The 22550-nt window shown below is 41.7% G+C and overlaps 1 protein-coding gene across 11 annotated transcripts in view; it reads left to right on the top strand.

The window, feature by feature from the left end:
* The window catches only part of ppfibp1b (PPFIA binding protein 1b), a 35408-nt gene that overhangs the window by 4395 nt on the left and 8463 nt on the right, over positions 1–22550 (top strand). For 4 of the 11 annotated variants that reach the window (XM_037768254.1, XM_037768258.1, XM_037768255.1 and 1 more), the window contains exons 2-15: positions 6388–6469; positions 7105–7310; positions 9695–9784; positions 10158–10271; positions 11232–11366; positions 13222–13314; positions 14779–14871; positions 16379–16496; positions 16644–16688; positions 19061–19122; positions 19218–19302; positions 20648–20787; positions 21283–21380; positions 22064–22124. In XM_037768254.1, the coding sequence (XP_037624182.1) occupies positions 6406–6469; positions 7105–7310; positions 9695–9784; positions 10158–10271; positions 11232–11366; positions 13222–13314; positions 14779–14871; positions 16379–16496; positions 16644–16688; positions 19061–19122; positions 19218–19302; positions 20648–20787; positions 21283–21380; positions 22064–22124 (1404 nt within the window). In that variant the 5' untranslated portion in view covers positions 6388–6405. The remainder of the gene's footprint in view (positions 1–6387; positions 6470–7104; positions 7311–9694; positions 9785–10157; positions 10272–11231; positions 11367–13221; positions 13315–14778; positions 14872–16378; positions 16497–16643; positions 16689–19060; positions 19123–19217; positions 19303–20647; positions 20788–21282; positions 21381–22063; positions 22125–22550) is intronic. The other 7 variants (XM_037768259.1, XM_037768265.1, XM_037768262.1 and 4 more) reach the window with 5 other exon arrangements.

The following is a 22550-nucleotide window of genomic DNA, read 5'->3' as shown; positions in this document are numbered from 1 at the left end:
TACCTGGATAAAAAAAGAAAAAGTGAAGTAAACGGCTGTATGATTGGATTGTAAATAAGTCTCTTCCCGGGCCTTTATACCAGCAGTAGTGCAACACAAGCTGTTAAAGCTAGTTGCATGGCTGCTGTAAACACATTCTCCCCTCAGAGACAAGTGGCCCTGAGGCTTCTATTTTGTCTTCCATTTCCTGTGTGTGCAGGAGTATATTTGGCTAGTGATTCGGGACTGAGGAATTACAAGATATGCTCTTTATTTTTACACCAGGAATCCTTCGTCTCTCTGTAGTGTCCAGTGAGAGTCGGTTATGATGGGTCTCCCTGCCTGAAGGGGACCCGAGCTGAAGGATTTGAAAAGCCATTATAGTGGTCCACTCTCCCCCTTTGTATTCATTATTCTCTGCAAGTCTCCATGAATTACATGGCTGTTTTCACCAAAGGGCAAGATTGCTTTTTGAATGCATTTTTTTCTTTCTTTTGGTTATGTTGCTGGCAGGTGTTGTTGCGAATGTCATGTGCACTGTAGCGTAACATTGCATTTTTTTTTTTTTCTGTCTTTGTCTTCTCATGCCTCTCAATCAAAATACCCCGCTACCATGAACAATAGCCTTCTCTGTGTGTCCTATGGTTGGTGTAAGTGGTGCTTAAAGAAGGGCAGACAGTGAGACTTTGTTGAAGAGAGTGATGCTTGCTTGTTGGGATGTTTGAGATGTCTCCTTGGATAGCAAGCTTGCACAGATGAAATACATACTTACAGGCCAGTACAGGTGCAGATATGTCCTCCATAAAAACACACTTTTCCTTTTTTCAATTAGTGGATTGACAGAAAATGCATCCGATCCGTCTTAGTAGTCGATGAATTGGTTTCCAAGCAAAAATGCCAAACATTGCTCTAATGTGAGGATTTGCTGATGTTCTTTGTCATATTTAATAGTTAACTCAATATTTATTCAGTACAAGCAATGTGAAGATGCCCCCTTGTGCTCTTGGAAATCATAATGGACACTATTTTCTGTCATTTAGACAAACGATTAATGGATTAATCAAGAAAATAATCATTTGTTGCAGCCCTTAAAGGTCCCATATCGTGCTTATTTTCAGGTTCATACTTGTATTTTGTGTTTCTACTAGAACATGTTTACATGCTTTAATATATAAAAAAACCTGTTACTTTCCTCATACTGTCTGTCTGAATATACCTGTATTCACCCTCTGTCTGAAACGCTCCGTTTTAGCTCATTTCAATGGAATTGAAACAGATTTTCGTTGCTAAGCAACAGTTTGGGTCCATGTTTACTTCCTGTCAGCTGAAGTTATTTACATCCACTGCAACAGGAAATAAACTGGCACACATTAAGAATGTTTACGTTTAAAACCGTGTAATGGTCTAAATATTGTATATTGGTGACATCACAAATGGACAGAAATCCTGACGGCTTGTTTCAAACGCACAATTTCTGAATACGGGCTGTGCATATTTCTCCGTATATTGAACGTTTCAATACTTTCACATTATTTATATAGCACTTAAACCTGCTTTATACTATAACAGACATGACAATCTTACTTTTTACAATATGGGACCTTTAAACTCTCTGATCCACTTAAGTAAAGACAACATAGGCAAAGTAATCCTGCCTGCTTGCCAGACAACCCTCTTATATTTACATATGACCATGGAGGCATCCCAGGTCTTTAGGACTGAGTGCACTTCTCTGTAATTAGGCTTTCTTTGTGCTGAGATCTTTCTGGACTCTTGTGTCCACTGAATACAGGATGATGCCATGGAAGAGATGGCCTTTTGTTTAGCATTGATTGACACATGGACAGCAGGTTTCTGAGCAGCGTGTCTGGTCTTGGCCTGATGTGTTTGAAGTGTGTTTGCTGAAAGCCACGTGTTAACTTTACCCATATTTGCCTTTCTTCCTGTGAGAGAAGAGCTGACTCAGGTATTTGAAGGGGGATGCCCTGCAGGCCTTCATTCCAGTTTGAGTCATCATGATACAAACTCTGTCTATTCTGTGCTGTTCAAGACTGGCTGGCTCTCTGCTGGGCATTTGTTGTTGAAAATGTAGTGAGATGGTTGCCAGCGTGACGGCGACACTGGCATTGTTTTTCACCTTGTGAGTCTGAGTGTGTGGATGTGTGATCACGGCAAAATGTGTCCTGGAGACACCTTCCCTAGTGGGAAGTACAACTACTACTGATGTGGTTTTGAAGTACTTTGCCAGGTGTTTATATGTCTGTGGACAGATTTTGTGACCGCCTAGCAACCGTGCAGAATGCAGAGTCCATCTCCCACACACACACTAACACGTTACGCCCCTGGCCCGGTTTAGCGTGATGGTCTCTACTTCTTTTTTCCATTAGATCCTCCACAGCACAGATACATTTTCTGAGTTGTCAACTTGTCACTGCAAAGAAGTCCTCCCTGAATCTGCAGTGGATTGTACTTGAAATAGGTATCACAAGTTTCATCACAATATGATATTATATTGATTCTTTGGGCAACGATACGATATTTGCTGATATCACAAAGTCTGCCACGATACAATTTCTATCTGATTTGATTCAGCCTAGGGATGCTAATTTTTAAAAATGTTCTTAACCGATAACCGACCCTTGTTAACCGATTATTAACCGTTAACTGACGAGATTTGTGCCTCACATGCAGCGGTGCACCAGCTGCAGGAGCACAACAGATATTGGTTGATGGGAGTCTCCAGTTCACCGTCCGGCAGCGTTAACTTAGCAGCTACGATGCTGCATGTAGTGTCGCGGACATGCAGCCACTTTCCCAGTAAAAGTCTCCACCACACATTTAGTTTAGTTTAGCAGGTTGTCAGCTGTGTGTCTGCCCGGATAAACGCCACTCTGTCTGTCTGGATTAACGATAGCGATTACCCAACATACAGTGTGTGTGTTTGTGCTACGTTAGCAGCTGCTAGCGTTGCGGGTGGCTCCGTGCTCGCTGTAGTCACACACATCCGCTCTGTCAGCGGGGTGTAACTTCAGTGAGTTTCCGACAGACTGTGTTGTCGGTGGCGTTCTAGCTGTGAACGTAGGTGTAGCAGACAGTGTTTGTACAGTTTATTTGTCGGTGAATAAATGCTACGAGGCTACAACTCCTCCGCTCAACGAGCTATAGACGGGAGCCAACTTCCTGTATCTGTAACGCCGGCTCCGCCTCTTAAGGTGGACTATTAAGGTGGACCAGCTTTTCTCCTTTAAGTGTTTTTCTCAGCTTTTTGATTAATTATTAAAATTTCTTAGCGTTAATCGATTAAAATGCTTAATGTCGGTTAACGGTTGAACGGTTAATTATTAACATCCCTATTTTGCATCGATGATATTGGATCATTGATCATTGAATCAATATATTGATCCAGATCAATGTATCGTTACACCCCTACATGGATTTAGGAAGGTTCATTCCATCCATTTCCTTTTTCATTTTAGCATAATATTTTCGCTTTAGAACTTGCATCAATGAGTTCACAAATATGTGTGTTATTGTCTTGTTCCCCTGTATTTCTGTCTAAAGTCTGTCTGATAAGATGCCATGTGGTGCTGCTCATACTGGGTCTTGCACCATTGCTGGTTTTATAGGTTCCCTCTGAAAACACACCCATTGAAATGTCATCTCTTGAAGTTGTCAAGTAATCTGAGTACATTGTTTCCTAACCTAAGTATAAAAACATTTTAAAATCATAGCAGAACATTCACTGTAAATTCTTTTGTAAATAACTGTTAGATCTTGTTTTCTGCCCTTTCTGAATGTCATTCGTCTGCTTGTCCCGTTTGTAGAAGAAGTGAGAGAAGCAGTCGCTGTAGGCAGCCTGAGAGCAGCATTCACATTTTAACTGTTGGAAACCACTCAGCAGTTTACTGTGGAGCTGACGGCATGCTGGTTCCTCTCATCTCCTCTCAGCCTGCTGTGTGTGTGTGTGTGTGTGTGTGTGTGTGTGCGTGTGTGCGTGTGTGTGTGTGTGTTGTGACAATTCTTACGTTTTAGTGCATGCTTATTTTACACATAATGGAAAATGTGCCCACAGGAATGCTGAAATAACAGCGTTAGGTCTGTGGGTGGTTTCCATAAAGTTTGTAAATGGTTCTACGTCCCAGTGTCGGGCACTCCCAGGATGTGAGGCAGCTGATTAAAGGAAGAGGTGTGTGTGTGTGTATGTGCATGCATGTGTGTTTAAGCATGCGTGAATATACAGCAGAGCCTTTTGATTAAAACGTCCAAAGATAAAGAGTCTGTTGTGCTGCTCGGGCAGATGTCCAAGACCGGGACACTAAAATGTATCTCCACTCCAAACAGAGTGTCCAGTGTCCTCTTGGCAGGACATTCATTGTGCCAATATTTTAGGTAAATGGCCTGATTGATATTCTGAAATGCATTATTCATCACTCGCTCTGACAAAAAGAAACACCAGATCTCCGCAGCATAGAGCCCAACAAGGCAGAACAACTCAGAGCTCCTTTTCTTCCAGATGTTTGTGTTTCAGTCTGTTCTGTGTTTTAGCTGCCACAGACATCCTGGTCATCGTGTAACCGTTAAGATGGGGTGCTTCTCTGACATATCGCTCAGTACCATCAAACCCGTTTTATTAGGAAGCATGTGCATGTCAGTGATACAGACTTCTATGGGGTGTTTATCATGCCACATTTCTGATATATATCAACAAAAACAGACAATACTAGGAACTAAAGGCAAACAAAACTGGAGACAAGCAAATACAAAGATACTACATAAGTAGTTAAAGGAAAAACAAAAACACAGACAACACTTTAAGGCCACTTAAATACCTCCAGTCTGTCATTAAGGGTGAATCGGATTCTTTCTAGGTGGGTAAGGGTGTTAGTCAGTGTTGTTATGTTATTATATTTAAATGTTGGCACCTCTTTGGCCATGGGACAGGAGATGATGTTGTGTGTTCTGTAGGATTTTAGAGCTTTCGGAAGCTCCCGGTATAACCAAAAGTGGATCTGGTCTTATTTGGACTTTAAAAATCTTTGAAAAGAATGAGAATATTGCAACCCCAAAGTCCTGTATTTTAGGGCATAGTGCATAGCTGTGGAGTAAATCTGCATCTGCTTGGACACGTGTATGTATCTTTACTGTAGAGTAATGTAACCTGTGTAGAATCTTAAACTGGCATTAAAAGAACAAATGTGAACATACTTCAAGATCTTGTCCCAGATGTTCTCAGCTATTTCTATCCCTAGGTCTTTTTCCCAGTCCTTTTATATACAGCTCACATCTACTTGCTCAATGTCCTGCAGTGTATTGTATATAAATGAAACTGGATGTTTCAGTACCATCAAACCCATCTCACAAACATGCTATTTTAGCAGGCTCTGTCCTAGGATGTACTGCCGTTGCAGCCTAATTCCTGGGTGGGAACCTTTTGTAATCACATGCTTACGCCAACAGTACTGCACTTTATTTGCCTAAAAAGCTGACCAGCACTAGTCTATAACCGTTTTGCCGGATTTGTCCTGTTCCTTCCTACGCTGTTGATGTTCACATCTCAAGCACGCAAAGCAGCTGCCACAATTTGTTTTACTCCATTCCAGACTAAACTGTGATTATTATCAGTGTGCGTCACGCTGCCGGGTTAATAGTCACAATAATCGTGGATGTCTTAAAGGTCCCATATCGTGCTCATTTTCAGGTTCATACTTGTATTTTGTGTTTCTACTAGAACATGTTAACATGATGTAATGTTCAAAAAAACCTTTATTTTCCTCATACTGTCTGTCTGAATATACCTGTATTTAAGCTCTGTCTGAAACGCTCCGTTTTAGCTAATTTCAATGGAATTGCGTTGCTAGGCAACAGTTTGGGTCCATGTTTACTTCCTGTCAGCTGATGTTAGTCACATCCACTGCAACAGGAAATAAACTGGGACACATTTAGAATGTTTATGTTTAAAACCGTGTAATGGTCTAAATATTGTATATTTGTGACATCACAAATGGACAGAAATCCTAACGGCTTGTTTCAAACGCATTTCTGAATACGGGCTGTGTGTATTTCTCCGTATATTGAGCGTTTTGATAGTTTAACAGTATTTATATAAAGCACTTAAACCTGCTTTATAACATAAAAGACATGAAAATCTCACTTTTTACAATACGAGACCTTTAATATTAAACTCCTTTCTGTTTAATGTGTGATTCCTTGTTTTCGTTTCATGTGCTACTGCTTGGTACACAACGCAAGTGTAGAGATATTTATATATAAATATTTAAATGCACTGCTTAACATGATTTGGAATAATTGTGCATTTCTGGGTCTCATCATCTGTTCAACATCTGTATTATTAGGGAAGAAGGTCTTAAAGCATGTATTATTCTTACATGATTTCATTGTTCCTTCCAGATTCATCAGTGACTAAAGATGATGGCTGATGCCAGCGACATGTTGGCAGCTGCCCTGGAGCAGATGGATGGCATTATAGCAGGTAAAGTTCTCCTATAGCATTTAGCAGAATCATGTTCTGATTCCTAGAAGTCTCTGATAGATAAAACCCTCCAGGTTGAGTAAACATTGATAAGACTTGTGGTTTGTTGCAGAGCTGACATTTTAAACATCACGTGATGTTTGGAGCTCCGTGTTTGTCAGAAAGGCTTTAGCATTTATTCTGTGCTCCTTTAGGCCACGTGGCTTCTAGCTATGTTCACCAATGTAAATACCAGCTTGTATTATGTATTAATGGATCATTTGATTTAATTTTCCCACACCATGTTGTTACAAAGGACGTTACAAACTCTGGATGTGGCTCCAGATGATCAGATGGTCGTCGCCACATAACATGATTTTTATGATTGTCATTATTCCCTTTAGTCCAGCCTATGATGGCAGACTGCCTATTTAGTACAAACTATATTATTAGTAATATATAAGAAAGTGTTAAACGTCGTGTTCCTTGTATGACACATGGAATTCATTGTCAACATGAGCCAAAAAAAAATATCGTGTCTCCTTTGTGCTGTTAGTTTTAGTGAGTAAAACCTGTCAAAATAATAACTTTGTGAAGTATGAGAGGGTCTTTCTTTGGATTCAAGCCCCTCCTAACGTTGTGCTTCTTTACCTCAGGCTCCAAGGCTCTGGACTACTCCAACGGGCTGTATGACTGCCAGTCACCCACCTCTCCTTTCATGGGCAGCCTGAGGGCGCTTCACCTGTTGGAAGACCTCAGGAGCGTCCTGGAGTTAATGGACACAGAGGAAAGGGAGAGTCTACGCTGCCAGATCCCTGACTCCACAGCTGACAGTCTGGTCGAGTGGCTTCACGGTCACCTGGTAAGATGTACATGTAGGAAAGACACTGTTACGGACTTGCGAGAGGACCCGGGTTCAAATCCCGGACGAGCCCCCATTTTTTACAACCCAGCTCAAAGGGTGCAACAAAAATGGGAGACCAGACGAGTTTTAAAATAATAAAAGGCATTTATTTAACAAACTAACAATAAATAACTAAACAAAGGAAGAGAGAGATCCTCTGTGGGAAGGGATGGAGCTTTTATCCCCACCACACCAAGCCCAGGTGTGGCTCATCATTCTGACGACCCTCTCTCCTGCAAAACAAAGGAGAACCAGCAAAAAGACACCGGGACACCTAGTGGAGTGGAGGGGTCGTCACAGACACATACAGGCTGCATGAGACTCTAAAGCCTCGTCCACACCGGGAATGTCAGCAGCGCGTGGCAGCTGTGTTACCTGTTGTTGTTTTTTTTCAGAGTCCGTGTTGACAGGTTAGAGCAGCCACACTGCGCGTCTCACGTGCGGCTCGGCTGCGTGTCAGCTGCTAGTCAGCTGCGTCTCTTCTAGAGATTCAAGGTCCCACCTATTTTTGACGCGAGCCGTGCGGTTCACAGCAACAACAGACTGTGAAAGTGATCTATTAACATCATACCAGCAACATTACTATAGTTTCCATGTCTGTATCTGTAGAAAATATTACGGAGATGAAAAGTAAAAAGTAAAGACTTGTTTTTAAATCAACACTTCTTGCTTTCATTTTAAAATAAAAGCCCTCAAGCGTTTTTTTTTCTGTGGACAGATTCCTTCATTTGTAAACACAAGGCTTTTATTCTGAAATATGTGCCAGACAGTGTTGTAGAACATGCAGTGACTTGGAGAGCTCCATGAATGAATATAGTACAGGGTTTTAATGGTGGATTATTACTATTATTTACAAATTGCCAAATGATTCGTACCCTTTCTCTGTCTAAAATAAATATAATGACATTTATAATGAAATGAAATGGCCATTATGAAAGGCAAACTCTATGTAGAAAGAAAGTTCTGAACACCCGACGCAGCCGCTCACGCGACGCAGCCGCCACGCGACGCACCGTAATGGTACGTGCCCACAGGGGCGTTCTTTATCGCGAAGGGACGCACCGCTTCCCAGCATTGGACGCTTGGGCTGTCACTAGACACAAGGCTCTCCCCACCTGATTGGAAGAACGCTTTCCCTCCGTGGGCTGCTACTCCTAGCTTTCAAACCGGAAACAGTATGGAGGCTCGTTTGGAAACTTTCTTCTCTTATTTCACAAAAATAGTTCACTGAAATGTGTTTCTGAAAACATTTGAGGCGAGTATAATCCTGCAGTTGTGAATCTGTCTTTATTTTGGATCAACAACATTTATTTTAAAAGTTTCTAGAGAGTTTCGAGAGGAAAGTAGATATGAGATGCATAAAGTAGACTAGAGTTCAACTTTATGCTTTACGCTCCGTCTCTCGAATCGCACCGCCACGCTACCAGAATGCATTGCACGGCTGCCTACATAGACAATGAATGGGAAGCGTGGAAAGGACGGAGCCTGTGGACACGTACCATGACACAGTGTTGGAGATATTGAACAGATTAGGTGATCGTCATCAGTCGAGAACAAGAATACGTTTGTTGTTAATCTTTGAGCGTAATAACTGGAACTGAAGATCATAAAATCCAGTCACATTGACTCTTTTTCTCTCCTCATCAGACCACTGTAGCCTCAGGTCAGATCAGTTCCACTGGTAATGTCACACATCTGGATGTAAAAGATGTAAAATGTAGAACTGAAGAAAGCAACCCTTCCAAAGTCTGAATCCGTTGAAGCTGTGTCACCGTGGAGGAGGTTTTGTCTGCAGTGGTTGGACACAATGTGCTGCAAACAAGTGTTAAGCACATCTGGTTTGCTGCTGATTGTGCTCTGCTCTGTGTGCTGCATTAAAACTCTGAGGATGCAGACAAGCATGGGCAAACAGTGCTGTGTGAAAGCAGACGACCTACTTGTTTGCTAAGCGAAAACATGACTGTCCTCCTCCGCTGAGTTCCCTGGGAATGCAAGATGAAATGCTGGTGTTGTCAATGTCCCGGCCAGTGTGCTGCAAGAAACACGTTGACTTCTTGGGAACCAGAGTGGTGTTTGGGAGAGCGACGGGCTGCAGGCCAGAGAAATGCCAGAGTTTTTGTGTAATGCTGTAAGTCACTCTGTGCACAGCAGTCTGAATGTGAGCCTTCTTCTCAGCCATGTAGGGTTTTGTTTGTGCAGGATAAAGCAGCGTAGCCGGTCGCATTTAATCTGAGATCATTAATAGGCACTGAAACCTCAAAGGTTGTTAAGATCAGCAGAATTAATAACTTATCTGAGTTCCCCTTCGTGGTTCTAATCCATATTTTCTTCTGTCCCTGCAGTCCAACGGGCACATCTCTCTGAGCGGGGGTGACCACTACCAGGAAAGGCTTTCCCGAATAGAAAATGATAAGGAGTCTCTGGTTCTTCAGGTACACATCCAGCAACTTTTAGATCATCTCACCAGTTCCACAAAGACTCAGGTTTCTTAAGATATATATATTTATGTTAGATAGAAATAAATATCTTCAACAATATCGTTATTATGCTTTTAAACACAAAACCAACAATACAGCATCACACAGTGGCCACAAGAACTAAACAACAGACTTAGATCCCTGACAGATGATATACACAGCACATCATATACTAAGAGATGATTGTACACAAGCAACATTCATAATTGTCTATCCGTGCTGACTCTGGGTCATTATGAATCCACTCAGCTCTGTAACGAGGTCGTGCAGCCAGCTGATAAACTCGTAATATTTGGGACAGCTAATAAAGCTTCTTGGTTCCATGCAGGTGAGTGTGCTGACAGACCAGGTGGAGGCTCAGGGAGAGAAGATTCGAGACCTGGACTTGTGTTTGGACGAGCACAGGGAGAAACTCAACGCCACTGAGGAGATGCTGCAACAGGTGTGTATGTATGTGTGTGTGTGTGCATGTGTTTCATATGTGATATAGCTCAGGATCAAGAGCCACCCACTTTTAACTTTAAAGGTCTCATATTATGCTCATTTCTGACAAAGCTGGTGGAGCCACAATGAAAGCTAGCCGCGTTAGCCGCGCAACATGCTAACGTTAACAGTCTGCTAAAGAAACAGAAACTAAAACAACATAAACATGACTAACTTCCTGGTTTGAAGGAGGGTCCCAGACAGCCGGTACGGATCCATCCAGAGCTTCAGTTTGAAGTGAGTCTTCACGTCCTCAGATGATGGGACTGCATGAAGACTTTTCTGCTGGTTCTTGCAGACTAACAGAAGTAGGAGCATGCTTTGCTCGTCCTGTTAGCAGGTCCGGGATTATAGCGAGGAGAACAATGGCGGACAGCGAGAGATCCAGCAGAGACTCCGTGGGCGGAGTCACGTCGCTAGAGGTTGTTCTCGCGTTCCACCAGGAAACCCTTATATGGCATGAAAAGAATCTTTGACGTGATCGGGGGAAGGAAGTTCTGATCAGAGTTCACATTTTCTGAGAGATGGAGCAGGAGAAAAAGAGGGAGGATGGTCTTTTCTGACACTACGGTGGTCTGTAGACACACCGGGGACAGATATTGATGTTTAATAGGGGACCTTTAAAGATCTGAGTTCATGTCCTTCCGTCAACAAACATCTGCTGTGTTTGATAAATGCATATTAACCTGTGTGCTGTTGGTGTTGGGTGTAGCAGGGGCTTCTCTTTGTGCTTGTTGTCAGCTACTGAGATAAAGCTTGCTGATTTCCATGTCTACCTTTAGCACTGAATAATCTCTAATATTATTATTATTATATTAAATATTTACAACAACGTACTGCCAATGTTGTTTGCCCTGCTACTACTGACCACACAGCAACCACAACAACCGCTCGTAACGGTCTCCATTTGTCTTTGTAGGAGCTTCTGTGCCGAAACACTCTGGAGAACCAGAAGCAAGAACTGATATCTGAAGTGTCCAAACTAAAGATGAAGCTGAACACCATGGAGGAGAAGGACAGACTTAACTATGATGACAGATTTAGGGACAGCGAGGTATGTGAGCTAATTCTCAGGACAGAAATTATTTTGGTTTCTGCCTGTGTCCTTTCTCTCTTTCCTCTCTGCCCACACACACCAAACAAACCCTCATTCATGTTGTCTGACACCTGTGTGGGAGAGGGATTCTCATTTTACAGTCAAAGCAGCTGTGTGTTGAGTAACATTCACTGAACTATCCATGGGAAATCTGCCTGATGTGTTTGTTGTGATTAGAAATGAAAAAGCTTACGGTGCGGAGTGGATTTCCTTTTGACCTTATTTGAATTTACTGCCCTATCGTCGAAGGCTTTACTACGAAGCCTCCCTAGACCCCCTAGGAGACAAGTTTTATTAACTCGTTCCCTCCAGTTAGGTGGCTTGTTAGAGCACTTCTTCCGATCATTCCTGACATTGCTGATGTACGGAGCCCCCGTAGATGATGTACTTCAGTAAAGGGGGAAAGATATTGACAGATTCAAACTTCCCGGATCAATAACTCATAACAGAAACGTTGTTAAAACACAAACAAGGGCTCCTTTCTGACACTACGGAAACATAGTAAGGCAGACAACTAGCTACAACCTCATTTTAATCACAACGAGCTGGACACATTGGTCTCTATGTGCAGACGGCGGTGAGAATGTCGGACAAAAAAGTCCGAAAAAAATAGATCTGAAGAAATGTCCGGAAAAAAAAGATCTAAAAAATGCCCGAAAAAAAAGTCTGAAAAATGTCAGAGAGTAAAAGTCTGAAAAATGTCCGAAAAAAAGATCTGAAAAATGTCGGACAAAAAAAGCCTGAAAAATGTCCGAAAAATGTCTGAAAAAAAAGTCTGAAAAAATGTCCGAAACATAAGATCTGAAAAATTTCCGACAAAAAAGTCTGAAAAAAAAGGAACTGAAAAATTTGTGAAAAAAAAGTCTGAAAAATTTCTGAAACATAAGATCTGAAAAAAAAAACGGAAAAATGTCTGAAAAAAAAAGATCTAAAAAATGCCCAAAAAAAACTGAAAAATGTCAGAGAGTAAAAGTCTGAAAAAAGTCTGAAAAAAGATCTGAAAAATGTCAGACAAAAAAAGTCTGAAAAATGTCCGAAACAAAAGATCAGAAAAATGTCGGACAAAAAATGTCGGACAAAAAAAGTCTGACAAAAAAGATCTGAAAAATGTCTGAAACATAAGATCTGAAAAACGTCGGACAAAAAAGATCTGAAAAAAAAGATTGGTCAGGGACCGTCTACAAAGTACAACGCCAAAAAGAGAAAAATATTCAATAACTTCAGTATTATGTATTAAGTGTAGAACCACCAAAATTACTTCACACATCAATGATCTCCTCATAGCTGTACTACAACACTTGTTTTGGAAAAATATGCTTTTGCATAATTTTGGTGAATTTTTAATGGGAAAAATATTCAAGTTAGTAACTCGAGGGAACAACTTAATAAAAACTTTCTCCTCGGGGCCTAGGGGGGCTCCGTACTTTACAAACATTAAGATGTCAGCCATTTGTTTACCAGAGATGGGGAGTCTTCTGCTGTCCCAGAGGAACCGTGCAGAACACTCGGAAAGCTTTCAAACACGTCATGTTATTGTTGTAGCGGCGCGGTCGTCTCTTCTTCTGTCCACGTTCCGCCTCACAACTCATAAACCACTTCTCTTCTTCAAGCAGCTTCCTCTTGTTTTATCACTGCTGCTGCTTTGAAGCATCAACGGTCCCTTCACACATACAGAGAGTTGCTTTCTATTTAATGTGAGAGCTGCCATAATGAAACTGATACTGGAAAATCAGTTGAAAAGAATGACTAGTATTTTAAGAGGCTGCTTGCTGTTTTATTACCGTTCTGTGATATTTACATTCTGTTCTTTCAGGATTTAATTCTTGAAATTAATGAACTGCGGTACAGAATGACAGATCTGGAGACTGAAAAACTACAGTACGAAAAGAAAGTTAAAACCACGAAGGTGAGTTGTCCCAGGGAAGTGTTCTCCCAGTGTTTATATGAATCACATCTCATTCTTTCCTGGCTCTTAATGTATCCTCAGGAGCGGTCTCCTCCAGCTAAACACACCTTTTTTACTATTATTTTAGGGCTGTGAATCGATTCAAATAGTTAATTGCGATTAATCCTACATTTTTTATCGTTCAAAATGTCCCTTAAAGGGAGATTAGTCAAGTATTTAATCAAGTATTTTCTAGTTTCATATGATACCAGTACTTTCGCTCTACTGACCCTGCTACAACCTAAAAATCGCAAGTTGCGTTAATGCGTTAAAGAAATTAGTGGCGTTAAAGGTCCCACATTGTGCTCATTTTCAGGTTCATACCTGTATTTTGTGTTTCTACTAGAACATGTTTACATGCTGTATTGTTAAAAAAAAACGTTATTCTCCTCATATCGTCTGCCTGAATATACCTGTATTCACCCTCTGTCTGAAACACTCCGTTTTTAGCTCATTTCAACAGAATTGCGTTGCTAGGCAACAACTTGGGTCCATGTTTACTTCCTGTCAGCTGATGTCATTCACATCCACTGCAACAGGAAATAAACTGGGACACATTTAGAATGTTTATGTTTAAAACCGTCTAAATATTGTATATTTGTGACATCACAAATCGACAGAAATCCTGAAGGCTTGTTTGGAGCGGCTGTGGCTCAGAGGGTAGAGCAGGTTGTCCACCAATCGAAAGCTCGGTGGTTCGATACCCGGCTGGTCCGGGTCACATGTCGATGTGTCCTTGAGCAAGACACTTAACCCCAAATTGCTCCCGAAGGCATAGCCATCGGTGTGTGAATGAGTATTTAGATTAGATCCTGATGGGCAAAGTTGGCACCTTAGCAGCCTCTGCCATCAGTGTGTGAATGTGTGAATGCTGACATGTAGTGTAAAGCGCTTTGAGTGGTCGGAAGACTAGAAGAGCGCTATATAAATGCAAGTCCATTTACCATTTGTTTCAAACGCACAATTTCTGAATACGGGCTGTGTGTATATCTCTGTATATCGAGCGTTTTGATAGTTTAACAGTATTTATATAAAGCACTTAAACCTGCTTTATAATATTAAAGACATGAAAATCTCACTTTTTACAATATAGGACCTTTAACACATCATTATCGCGTTAACTTTGACAGACCTTCTTGTTTTATTTAGAATTTCCTCTGGTTTGTAGATTCTGGTGGTTGTTTGTTTTTTAGGCTCTGAATTGAGTTATTTATGACTCAATCTGATCATGAGGATAACTTTTCATTTCTAGAGCGTAAAACTGCTCTAGTAGTTTTCACCCTGTTGGTCAACAGTGTCTATATTTTATTGTACTGTAAATATCTTGGTTATGAATCTTAGGTATTCCGTCTTCTTGACCTCCTTTTTATCTTTCACTTCTTGCATCTCTATTTCCTCTCTTCCTGGGTTTGTCTCTGCTGCTAGTCACTAATGGCCAAGCTTTCTAGCCTGAAAATCAAAATGGGCCAGATGCAGTATGAGAAACAGAGGAAGGAGCACAAACTCCAGGCTATGAAGGTTGGCTCTTCTCAGGATGACTGTTTGCTTGCTGTATGATTACTGGTTTTGACCGACCTCTCCCTTTGGCTCCTCCTCTTATGTTTTTTTTACTTTTGAGGGTAAAAATCATTCAATCTGGTTTGCAGCCGTTTTTTTTTTTTTTTTTTTACCATTTTAGGCAACATGATGTCACATTGAAACACTGAAATCACTTGATTTACTAAACCGGCACAGTGACATGCATCAAGTGAGGTGTGGTCAGAAATACCACTTTTTTTAACTCTCCATCTACAAGTCACCAGTTTAAACCATAAAGGGACTGTTTGTAACTTCTTACACGTATAAATCATTGCTGGTCGGTGTCCCATGCGCGCTCGCGTGTGTCTCTGCTGTTCAGACTCAGACTCCAACACAAACTACAGTGAAGCACCAAAACCTCTTGGTTGTATCTAGTGAAGCCCGTCTGTTAAACAGTGTTGGCCGCGGTCGGAGGACGCGAGGGAGACCGTAGCTTTGGTCTTAAGGACCGGAGTCTCTGCTGTACTCTGCTCCTCTGCTCCTCTGCTCGCCTTCACTCACACACCACGCTCGTTCTCTCTCTCTCGCTCCACCTCTCACGTGCATGCTGCTCACTCCACACTGCAGAAGAGTTAGTTTAGCTCTGAGAATATCTAGTGAATGTTCAGTGGACGTTTGTGCAGAAATAACTGCTGCAGCTCCTCCAGACCAACAGAGGTTTCCCGTGTCTTGTGAAGTGACGGGGCTCCGCAGAGAGATACGTTATCGTCTCCGACCAAAACTCCGGCGTCTCCCCCGTTCCCTCCGGCCGCGGTCGGGAGGCTGAGGCAGGAAAAGCCAACACTAGGATCAGCATTGATTCATGGAGAGACCTTGGTCTGGTCAGCTAACATTACTGCCAAGCAGCTGAAATATAGAGTGATATTGTGCTTTTAGCTGACGTGTGTCTCCTCACTGTGTTGAGCGATGCTCCTTCATGTCTATGTAGAGCGAGCACAAGCGCCAGCAACAGGACGCTGACTTTAGTTGACTTAATGGCCACAAGTGAAGCTGTTAACAAGACATTTCTGATTCTTACAAACAGTCCCTTTAACTCCCCATCTTCAAGGCCCCAGTTTAAACCACAGGTATGCTTTCATTAGTGTTTTTTTTTTCAAGAGTTAGCAGCGTTCTGTTTTTCTGCGTCTTTCTTTATCCCTCTTTGAACTTGTCTCACTCATTTATTTTTTTCCTGATCATCTTCATTAAAACCTCTTACAGTTTAATTTGTCCGTCTCCATGCTTGAGTCCTGCTGTGGTCGACCTCCCAGTCATGAGCGCTGCTTACCCACTCACCTCTCACACGTTACCCTTCAGAGCAGGTGTGGCCTGCGTGCCTGTACGCCACGTCAGCGTCTGTGAACCTCCTCTGTGTTGTGGTTTGTTTTGTCGTGTGGATTTGGGGGTGGGGGGAGGTGGTGTCTGTGTGGAGGAAATACCCTCACTGTTGTTGTCCTCTGTTGGACAGGAGGAGCTAGCCATGCTGAGGAGGCAGCTGGAGGGCAGAGACGGAGAGATGAGGCGGCTACAGGATGAGACAGGCTTCAAAGCAATCGCCTCGAGCAGTTCAGATCCCACGGAGAGAGGTGGGGAGTCGAATCACAAGCCTCACTGAAGATGAGCGTGCATGATGTTTAAACTTTATGTCACATGATTGAGTGGTAATATCTACGTAGAATTAGCAAAGCAAAGCAGTAGGCAGAATCTGTTTCATAACTCTTTGTCCTGTTTAGTCTCTCATCCAGATGAAACTCTTAGAAAGAGGCTGAAAGAGAAACGTAAGGGTTATTTTCATGCTTGTTTATTTTGCACTTTATTACTGCACCCATCTCTCAACCCCCGTCTGCATGAACGAGCATGAGCCATCCCAACTCAGCTTGTCCATTATAACCCACCGGAGTGCTAATATCCGACCACGGAGCACCACATCACCAATCTGTTCAACTCTTATCAACTTTTAAGGACTTTGAACTGAACAAAAAACCAAGGTCACCCAAAAGCCCAGCCTGGAACAGCAACAAGGAATGTCTGCTTTGTGTTTTCAACAGGAATGAGGAATGAATTGTGTTGTTTGTCATAACCATTCAGGCTGCTCACTCATCCTCCTGCCTCATGTCCTCCAACAATAATCACCTCCTGTACCCGTCAGTATCTCCCCTCAAACTCCTCTAAACCTCCCTCCCCGCTCACACCAGCAACCAGTGTGTGCCCTGCTAACCTGTAGGATTGTTGTCATGTTCAGTGTTGTCTTCCCCCGTCAGCAAGCTTTCACTTATGTAGAGCAATTTCATTTGTCATTCAGTGCACAGACTCCCTACAGTTCACTACTCTACATCACTAGAATTAACCACTAAGGTTACGACTGCTGGCAAAATTCGCCTACATCAGATTTTATTTTCTTAACGGTGTGAACCGCACAAATCAGCTGGAATCTGGGGCCATATCAGAGACACTTCCTATCTTGAGTCTAAAACTACTTTAGGAATCCTATCTTATTTATTTTACTTCGTCGTATCTTATCTCAGGTTAGGAAATCCTAAATACTCAATCCAACATCGCTTATCATCAACTTTTACGTCTGTTACCTAGCAACCAAGGCTACTCGTAAACGACTTTGCAACCATTGTTTTTCCCATTGAAACGTACGGGCACTTAAGATTGAAGACAGATGAGTTAGAGGTGGTGGCAACATCCTCTAACTCATCCAGATAAAAGAAAGAGAGCGGGCTGAGATAGCAGACAGTCTCCGCCGTATCCGGCATCCAACAGAGTGTTGATGCCATCTAAAAGAAAATAAGTACCCTGACAGGTGATACGAAGAGGAAGTCCAAAGAGCAGAAGAAAAGTGTTGGACAAGTGAAAGTTAGGACAGCTTTAAGCTGCAGTAGGCAGATTGGAGCAAATATGATTTTAAAATAAAGTTATTTTTATAAAACGGTCGCTATATGGTGACAGTAGTACATGAGACAGGTAACCTGAAAAAAATCATGTTCCTCGGTGTCCTCCGGTGCTCCTAACAGCATCTGCAAGATTTCACAGACCGGAGGAAAACAAGCAGTAAGAGCTGATCTGAGGTCTGCTGTCCAGCTGCCGTCTATGAGAGCCGGCTGTCACTCACTCTGAACTCCGACCAAACGGTCAAACTAGGCAGCGCTGATCAAATATGAATCAATATTCTGTTACGTTAATGTCTATTTCTCTCCTCACATGTTCTAAGAATCATCTTGTAGTGCACGGTTTAGCTGGAACATGAGAACGTTTGTGACACCGCCGCCGCCATTGTGAAATCTGGTGAAGGAACGCCAAGTTCTGGTCACATGACCGGAGCTCAGCCAATAGGAACGCTCTCTCTCTCTGAAATGACCTGTGATTGGTCAAAGTCACCCGTCACGGGCTAGATGTTCTAAAGCCTGAAAACAGAGTCATGAGGAGGAGCAGAAGTCTGGTTTTCTCTCAGAACACTTGAATTGCAATATGCTGAAAGGTTATTATGGGATTTTTACCCAATGATGCCAAAAATATATACTGACTACTGCAGCTTTAACAGTTATCCTAAAATTAGGAGAGTTTATTTAAGATTTCAGAAAGATGCTTGTGTAATACACTTTTCCCATCTTAAGGTAGGACAGGAACAGGATGACTTAAGAACTATTCCACTGTAATGTTTTTTTCCCTAAATCTAACCTATCCCTAATTACCATGGTTACCAAACAGTTAAGATAGGCTCTACAAATTAAGAAGTTTCTGTAATACGGCCCCAGATGTTTTCTAATCCCGATCAGCCGTTGCTTCTCCACAACAAAGCCATAATTAAAAATCTGTCTCTCTGTTTCTCTCCTCGTCCTCGCTGGCTTCCACCGCACTTCAACAATTTATAAATGAAACCGTAAACGCCGACTTCAGTGAAAAAGTGAAAATGTTCTACCAAAGTGAACTATGTGAATCACCTGCTCACACACACGAGGATATGATGAATCTAATCTAAAACTGCAGAATGTGTCTGTGATGTTACTGGAATGACGGTCTGACGGTCTGAATGTGTTAAATCCTCCAGTTGCACCCCCCTGTGTTCAGGTTTATTATGCAACCCTCCTCACACTTCACACCGTCAACACCACACTTCTTTCTAATGATCTTCTGTCCTCGTTAGATGTGGAAGTGCAGAGAATGAAAAAAGCAGTTGAATCGTTGATGGCAGCGAATGAAGAGAAGGTACGTTTGACAATTTATCAAATCAAATGATTGAACTCTCCTCCTCCTGAAACAATCTACCTCACTGGCGTTTTAATCTTCTTTTTCCTTTGCAGGATCGTAAGATTGAGGAACTGAAGCAGTCGCTGCTGCGGTATAAAAAAGTTCAAGACATGGTGATGTCAGTGCAAGGGAAGAAAGGTGAGCTATAGATAACTCTTCTCTCAGAGTAAATGAGTGATGATGTAATGTCCGAGATCAAGAGAAACTACATTAAGTCAGCCTATTAACGGCATAATGTGGATACTTTACATTACTGACAATCATTTTTCACAGCATATCATATGGTTTATTATGATTTCCAAATTTTCCAACTGGCCACTGGCTTTATATGAAAATCACCTTGTAGAGACTTTTTATTTATTTCTATTTAACCTTTATTTAACCTTTATTTAACCTTTATTTAACCTTTATTTAACCTTTATTTAACCAAGAGTTCAAAACTCATTGAGATTAAAAATCTCTTTTCCAACAGTGTCCTGGCCGAGACCGGCAGCAGCAGCACAGTTACATGGTTACAGACATAAAACAAACATAACAATTTAAAAACAAGACAAATTACAGAATCATGAGGTATCAAAAAACATTCATCAGCATTCAAAACATCTGCAGCCAGATGTGCTTGTTTCCACGTCTTTTAGAAGCTCTTTAAAGACATTCAGTGACACCAGCTCTCCAAGTTTCAGCTCATTTTGTAGCTGATTCCAAGAAGACGGAGCAGCAGACTGGAACGCCCTTTTTCCCAGTTCAGTACGGACTTTGGGGACAGTTAGTAGGATTAAGTCGTGGGAGTGAAAACGGTAACTTGCCGTACTTCTTTGAAGGATGTAGGTCCGTATAGGTAAGATGGAAGCAGACCGAGAATAGCCTTATAAATAAGAACACGGCGGTGGTTCGGTCTATGGGTGGACGAGGCAGACCATCCTACCCGAGCATACAAAGAGCAGTGGTGCGTACAATAAGGGCTTTCAAATCTTAATAAATCTCAGAGCTCCCTGGTAGACGGTATCCAGCCTGTGTAGGTTCTGAGAAGATGCATGCATGTATGTAACATCGCCGTAGTCCAGCACAGACATAAAGGTGGCAGCGACAAGCCTCTTTTTGGCCTCGAAGGAAAAGCAAGACTTTGTTTCTAAAAAAAAAAACAATTTCAACTTTAGTTTTTTGAATGTGAGGCTCAAAAGACAGAGAATCAAATAATCACAATTCCAAGATACTTGTACTGAGATACAGACTAAATTTTTGCCTACTGGTTTTCCTATCGGTGTATTTTTATTGCCCTGAGTTTCTAGTTTGCAGATACACTCGTTCATACAACTCTGTTCCGTCAGCTTTTAGGTCTTTAGTCTTCTAAGATCTGTCTAGAGACAACAGATGAAGTTATAGTCTTCTGTCCAGAGGGTTGATCGATGCTAAATAAAACCACTGATTCTTAAATTTCACATGTAAAGTTTTCAGTTTGCATCTCATTCGTTGTCTACTCCAGAGAAAAGCAAAGATACCGAGCACTTGGAGAGTCCTGGCGATGGATCCGTCGTGTTCTTGTCGATGAACCCGGCGTCTGCGGAGTCAGAAAAGTATGACGTTACAGATGTTGAACAACTGAAAAGGAGGAGCCCAGATGAGGTTTGTGTTGCATAATATGATGAAGTGTTACCAAACATCTAACAGTCGCTGGTACTAACTCTAATAACAATATACAGCATAGAGACATAAAGTAAAAACAATACAGAAAATGAAATGCATTAAGTTTAGTTTCAGTAAGATGTTTAACAGTACATATATTTTAGGTCATCTTTGTGATTTATTTCTAATGTATTATTTCTTGTGCTGTAGGTGTTTCCCTTGTGCAACTTCAAATCTCATGACACTTTAAAAAGCTCAGTAAAACACAAACAGCTCACATAAATGTCACACTTGTTAAATGAGTGTTGACGAGCCGGACATCCAATTAATTGAATAAGGTCTCCTGTCAGTTCTCTGAGCGTGTGTGCAGATTTAGACTGCTGTACGGCCGCAGGAGAATAAACAAGTTAATGTTTTAAGACGTTGCATACTTGGAATTTTAAAAAGTGTTGTTTGTGTTTTTCTCTGTCCTCTTTCCTTCCTCTGGTCTCTTAGTTGGAGATCCTCAACGGACTGAATGAAGAGCCCTCACCCACACCCAGCCCTTCAGATCCAGAACGAGGATCTGAGTCCGCACCAATAGATGTAGAAAGGTTAGATATGAAACACACTGTATCCCCCTTTCACGTGCATTTACTTACTGCAAGTCAAGTTCAACGTAGAGTTTGGATAATGTGGGTTTTTGTAAAGTAGATACAGTAGAGTACAGTTTAAGTCATCAGTAATCTATCTCATATTTGTGACTCTAAATATGAGCTGAATGTTTTTCCGTGTAGTCAGTGACACTGACTGGCTCATATAACGTGCACGTGTGGTGTTGTTTCCACGTGTTTAACAATAAATTTACTAACAATGACAACATAACATGTCATTGTCCTCCGTCTCTTACACAGTTTCCTGTCACACTCCGTCGCTAAAACGAATACAATGGTATCTGTTCATCAGTAGAAGGCTCAGTAGTGACGAGCACTCAGACCACTTCAGGCAGAGCGTGGCTCATCACCTGCAGGATGGCCAACCGGGCAAAGACTTCCTGCTCTCCATAGAATCATTTAGTTTATGAATAAGATTTTAACAGAATCAGTCCAAGTTTTAAATATTACTGATTTAGTTTCAGTAGAACAAGAAAAGATCTTTTGACTTAAAGTCCGGGTTGACGATGTTCTCCCATCTATTCTATCTGTTCTGTTGGTTGAAATGGTCTTTACACCCCGACAGTGATCCATTATCTCTACTACGCCACCGTGACTGAGGTGTACATTGTTTGTCATTTCAGCAGCCAAGATACCACAAAGACTGGCAGCCAGGACCGGCTGGATCGGAGCAATAATGAAAAGGTAGAAGTTATTCATTTTAATGTTTGATTATAGGAAGAAAACAAAAGTCCTGTTTCAGTGAACTTTGCCAAAAACATTAATTCATTACTTCTTAGAAAGTGGTTTTGTTCTTTCAGCTTCACCAAAACATATCTCCTTCTCTCTCTCTCTCTCTCTCTCTCTCTCTCTCTCTCTCTCTCTCTCTCTCTCTCTCTCTCTGTCTCTCTCTCTCTCTCTCTCTCTCTCTCTCTCTCTCTCTCTCTCTCTCTCTCTCTTCTTCTCTTTGCCTCATATTGTTTGTCCTATAAGTCTGTAAAATGCAGTGTAGCATCCATAGTGTTTATAACCTTTACAAATCGATCTACCTGTGAAGCCTAATGGAAGTGATGCACTGAACTCTGTTGAACTGTGTTACTGACATAAAGCAGTCACAACATTTCCTTCATT

This window comes from Sebastes umbrosus, chromosome 4, assembly GCF_015220745.1.
Source record: "Sebastes umbrosus isolate fSebUmb1 chromosome 4, fSebUmb1.pri, whole genome shotgun sequence".
Taxonomy (NCBI): Eukaryota; Metazoa; Chordata; class Actinopteri; order Perciformes; family Sebastidae; genus Sebastes; species Sebastes umbrosus.
Note: the sequence above shows the minus strand (reverse complement) of the source record. Positions and strands in the feature narration are given on the sequence as shown.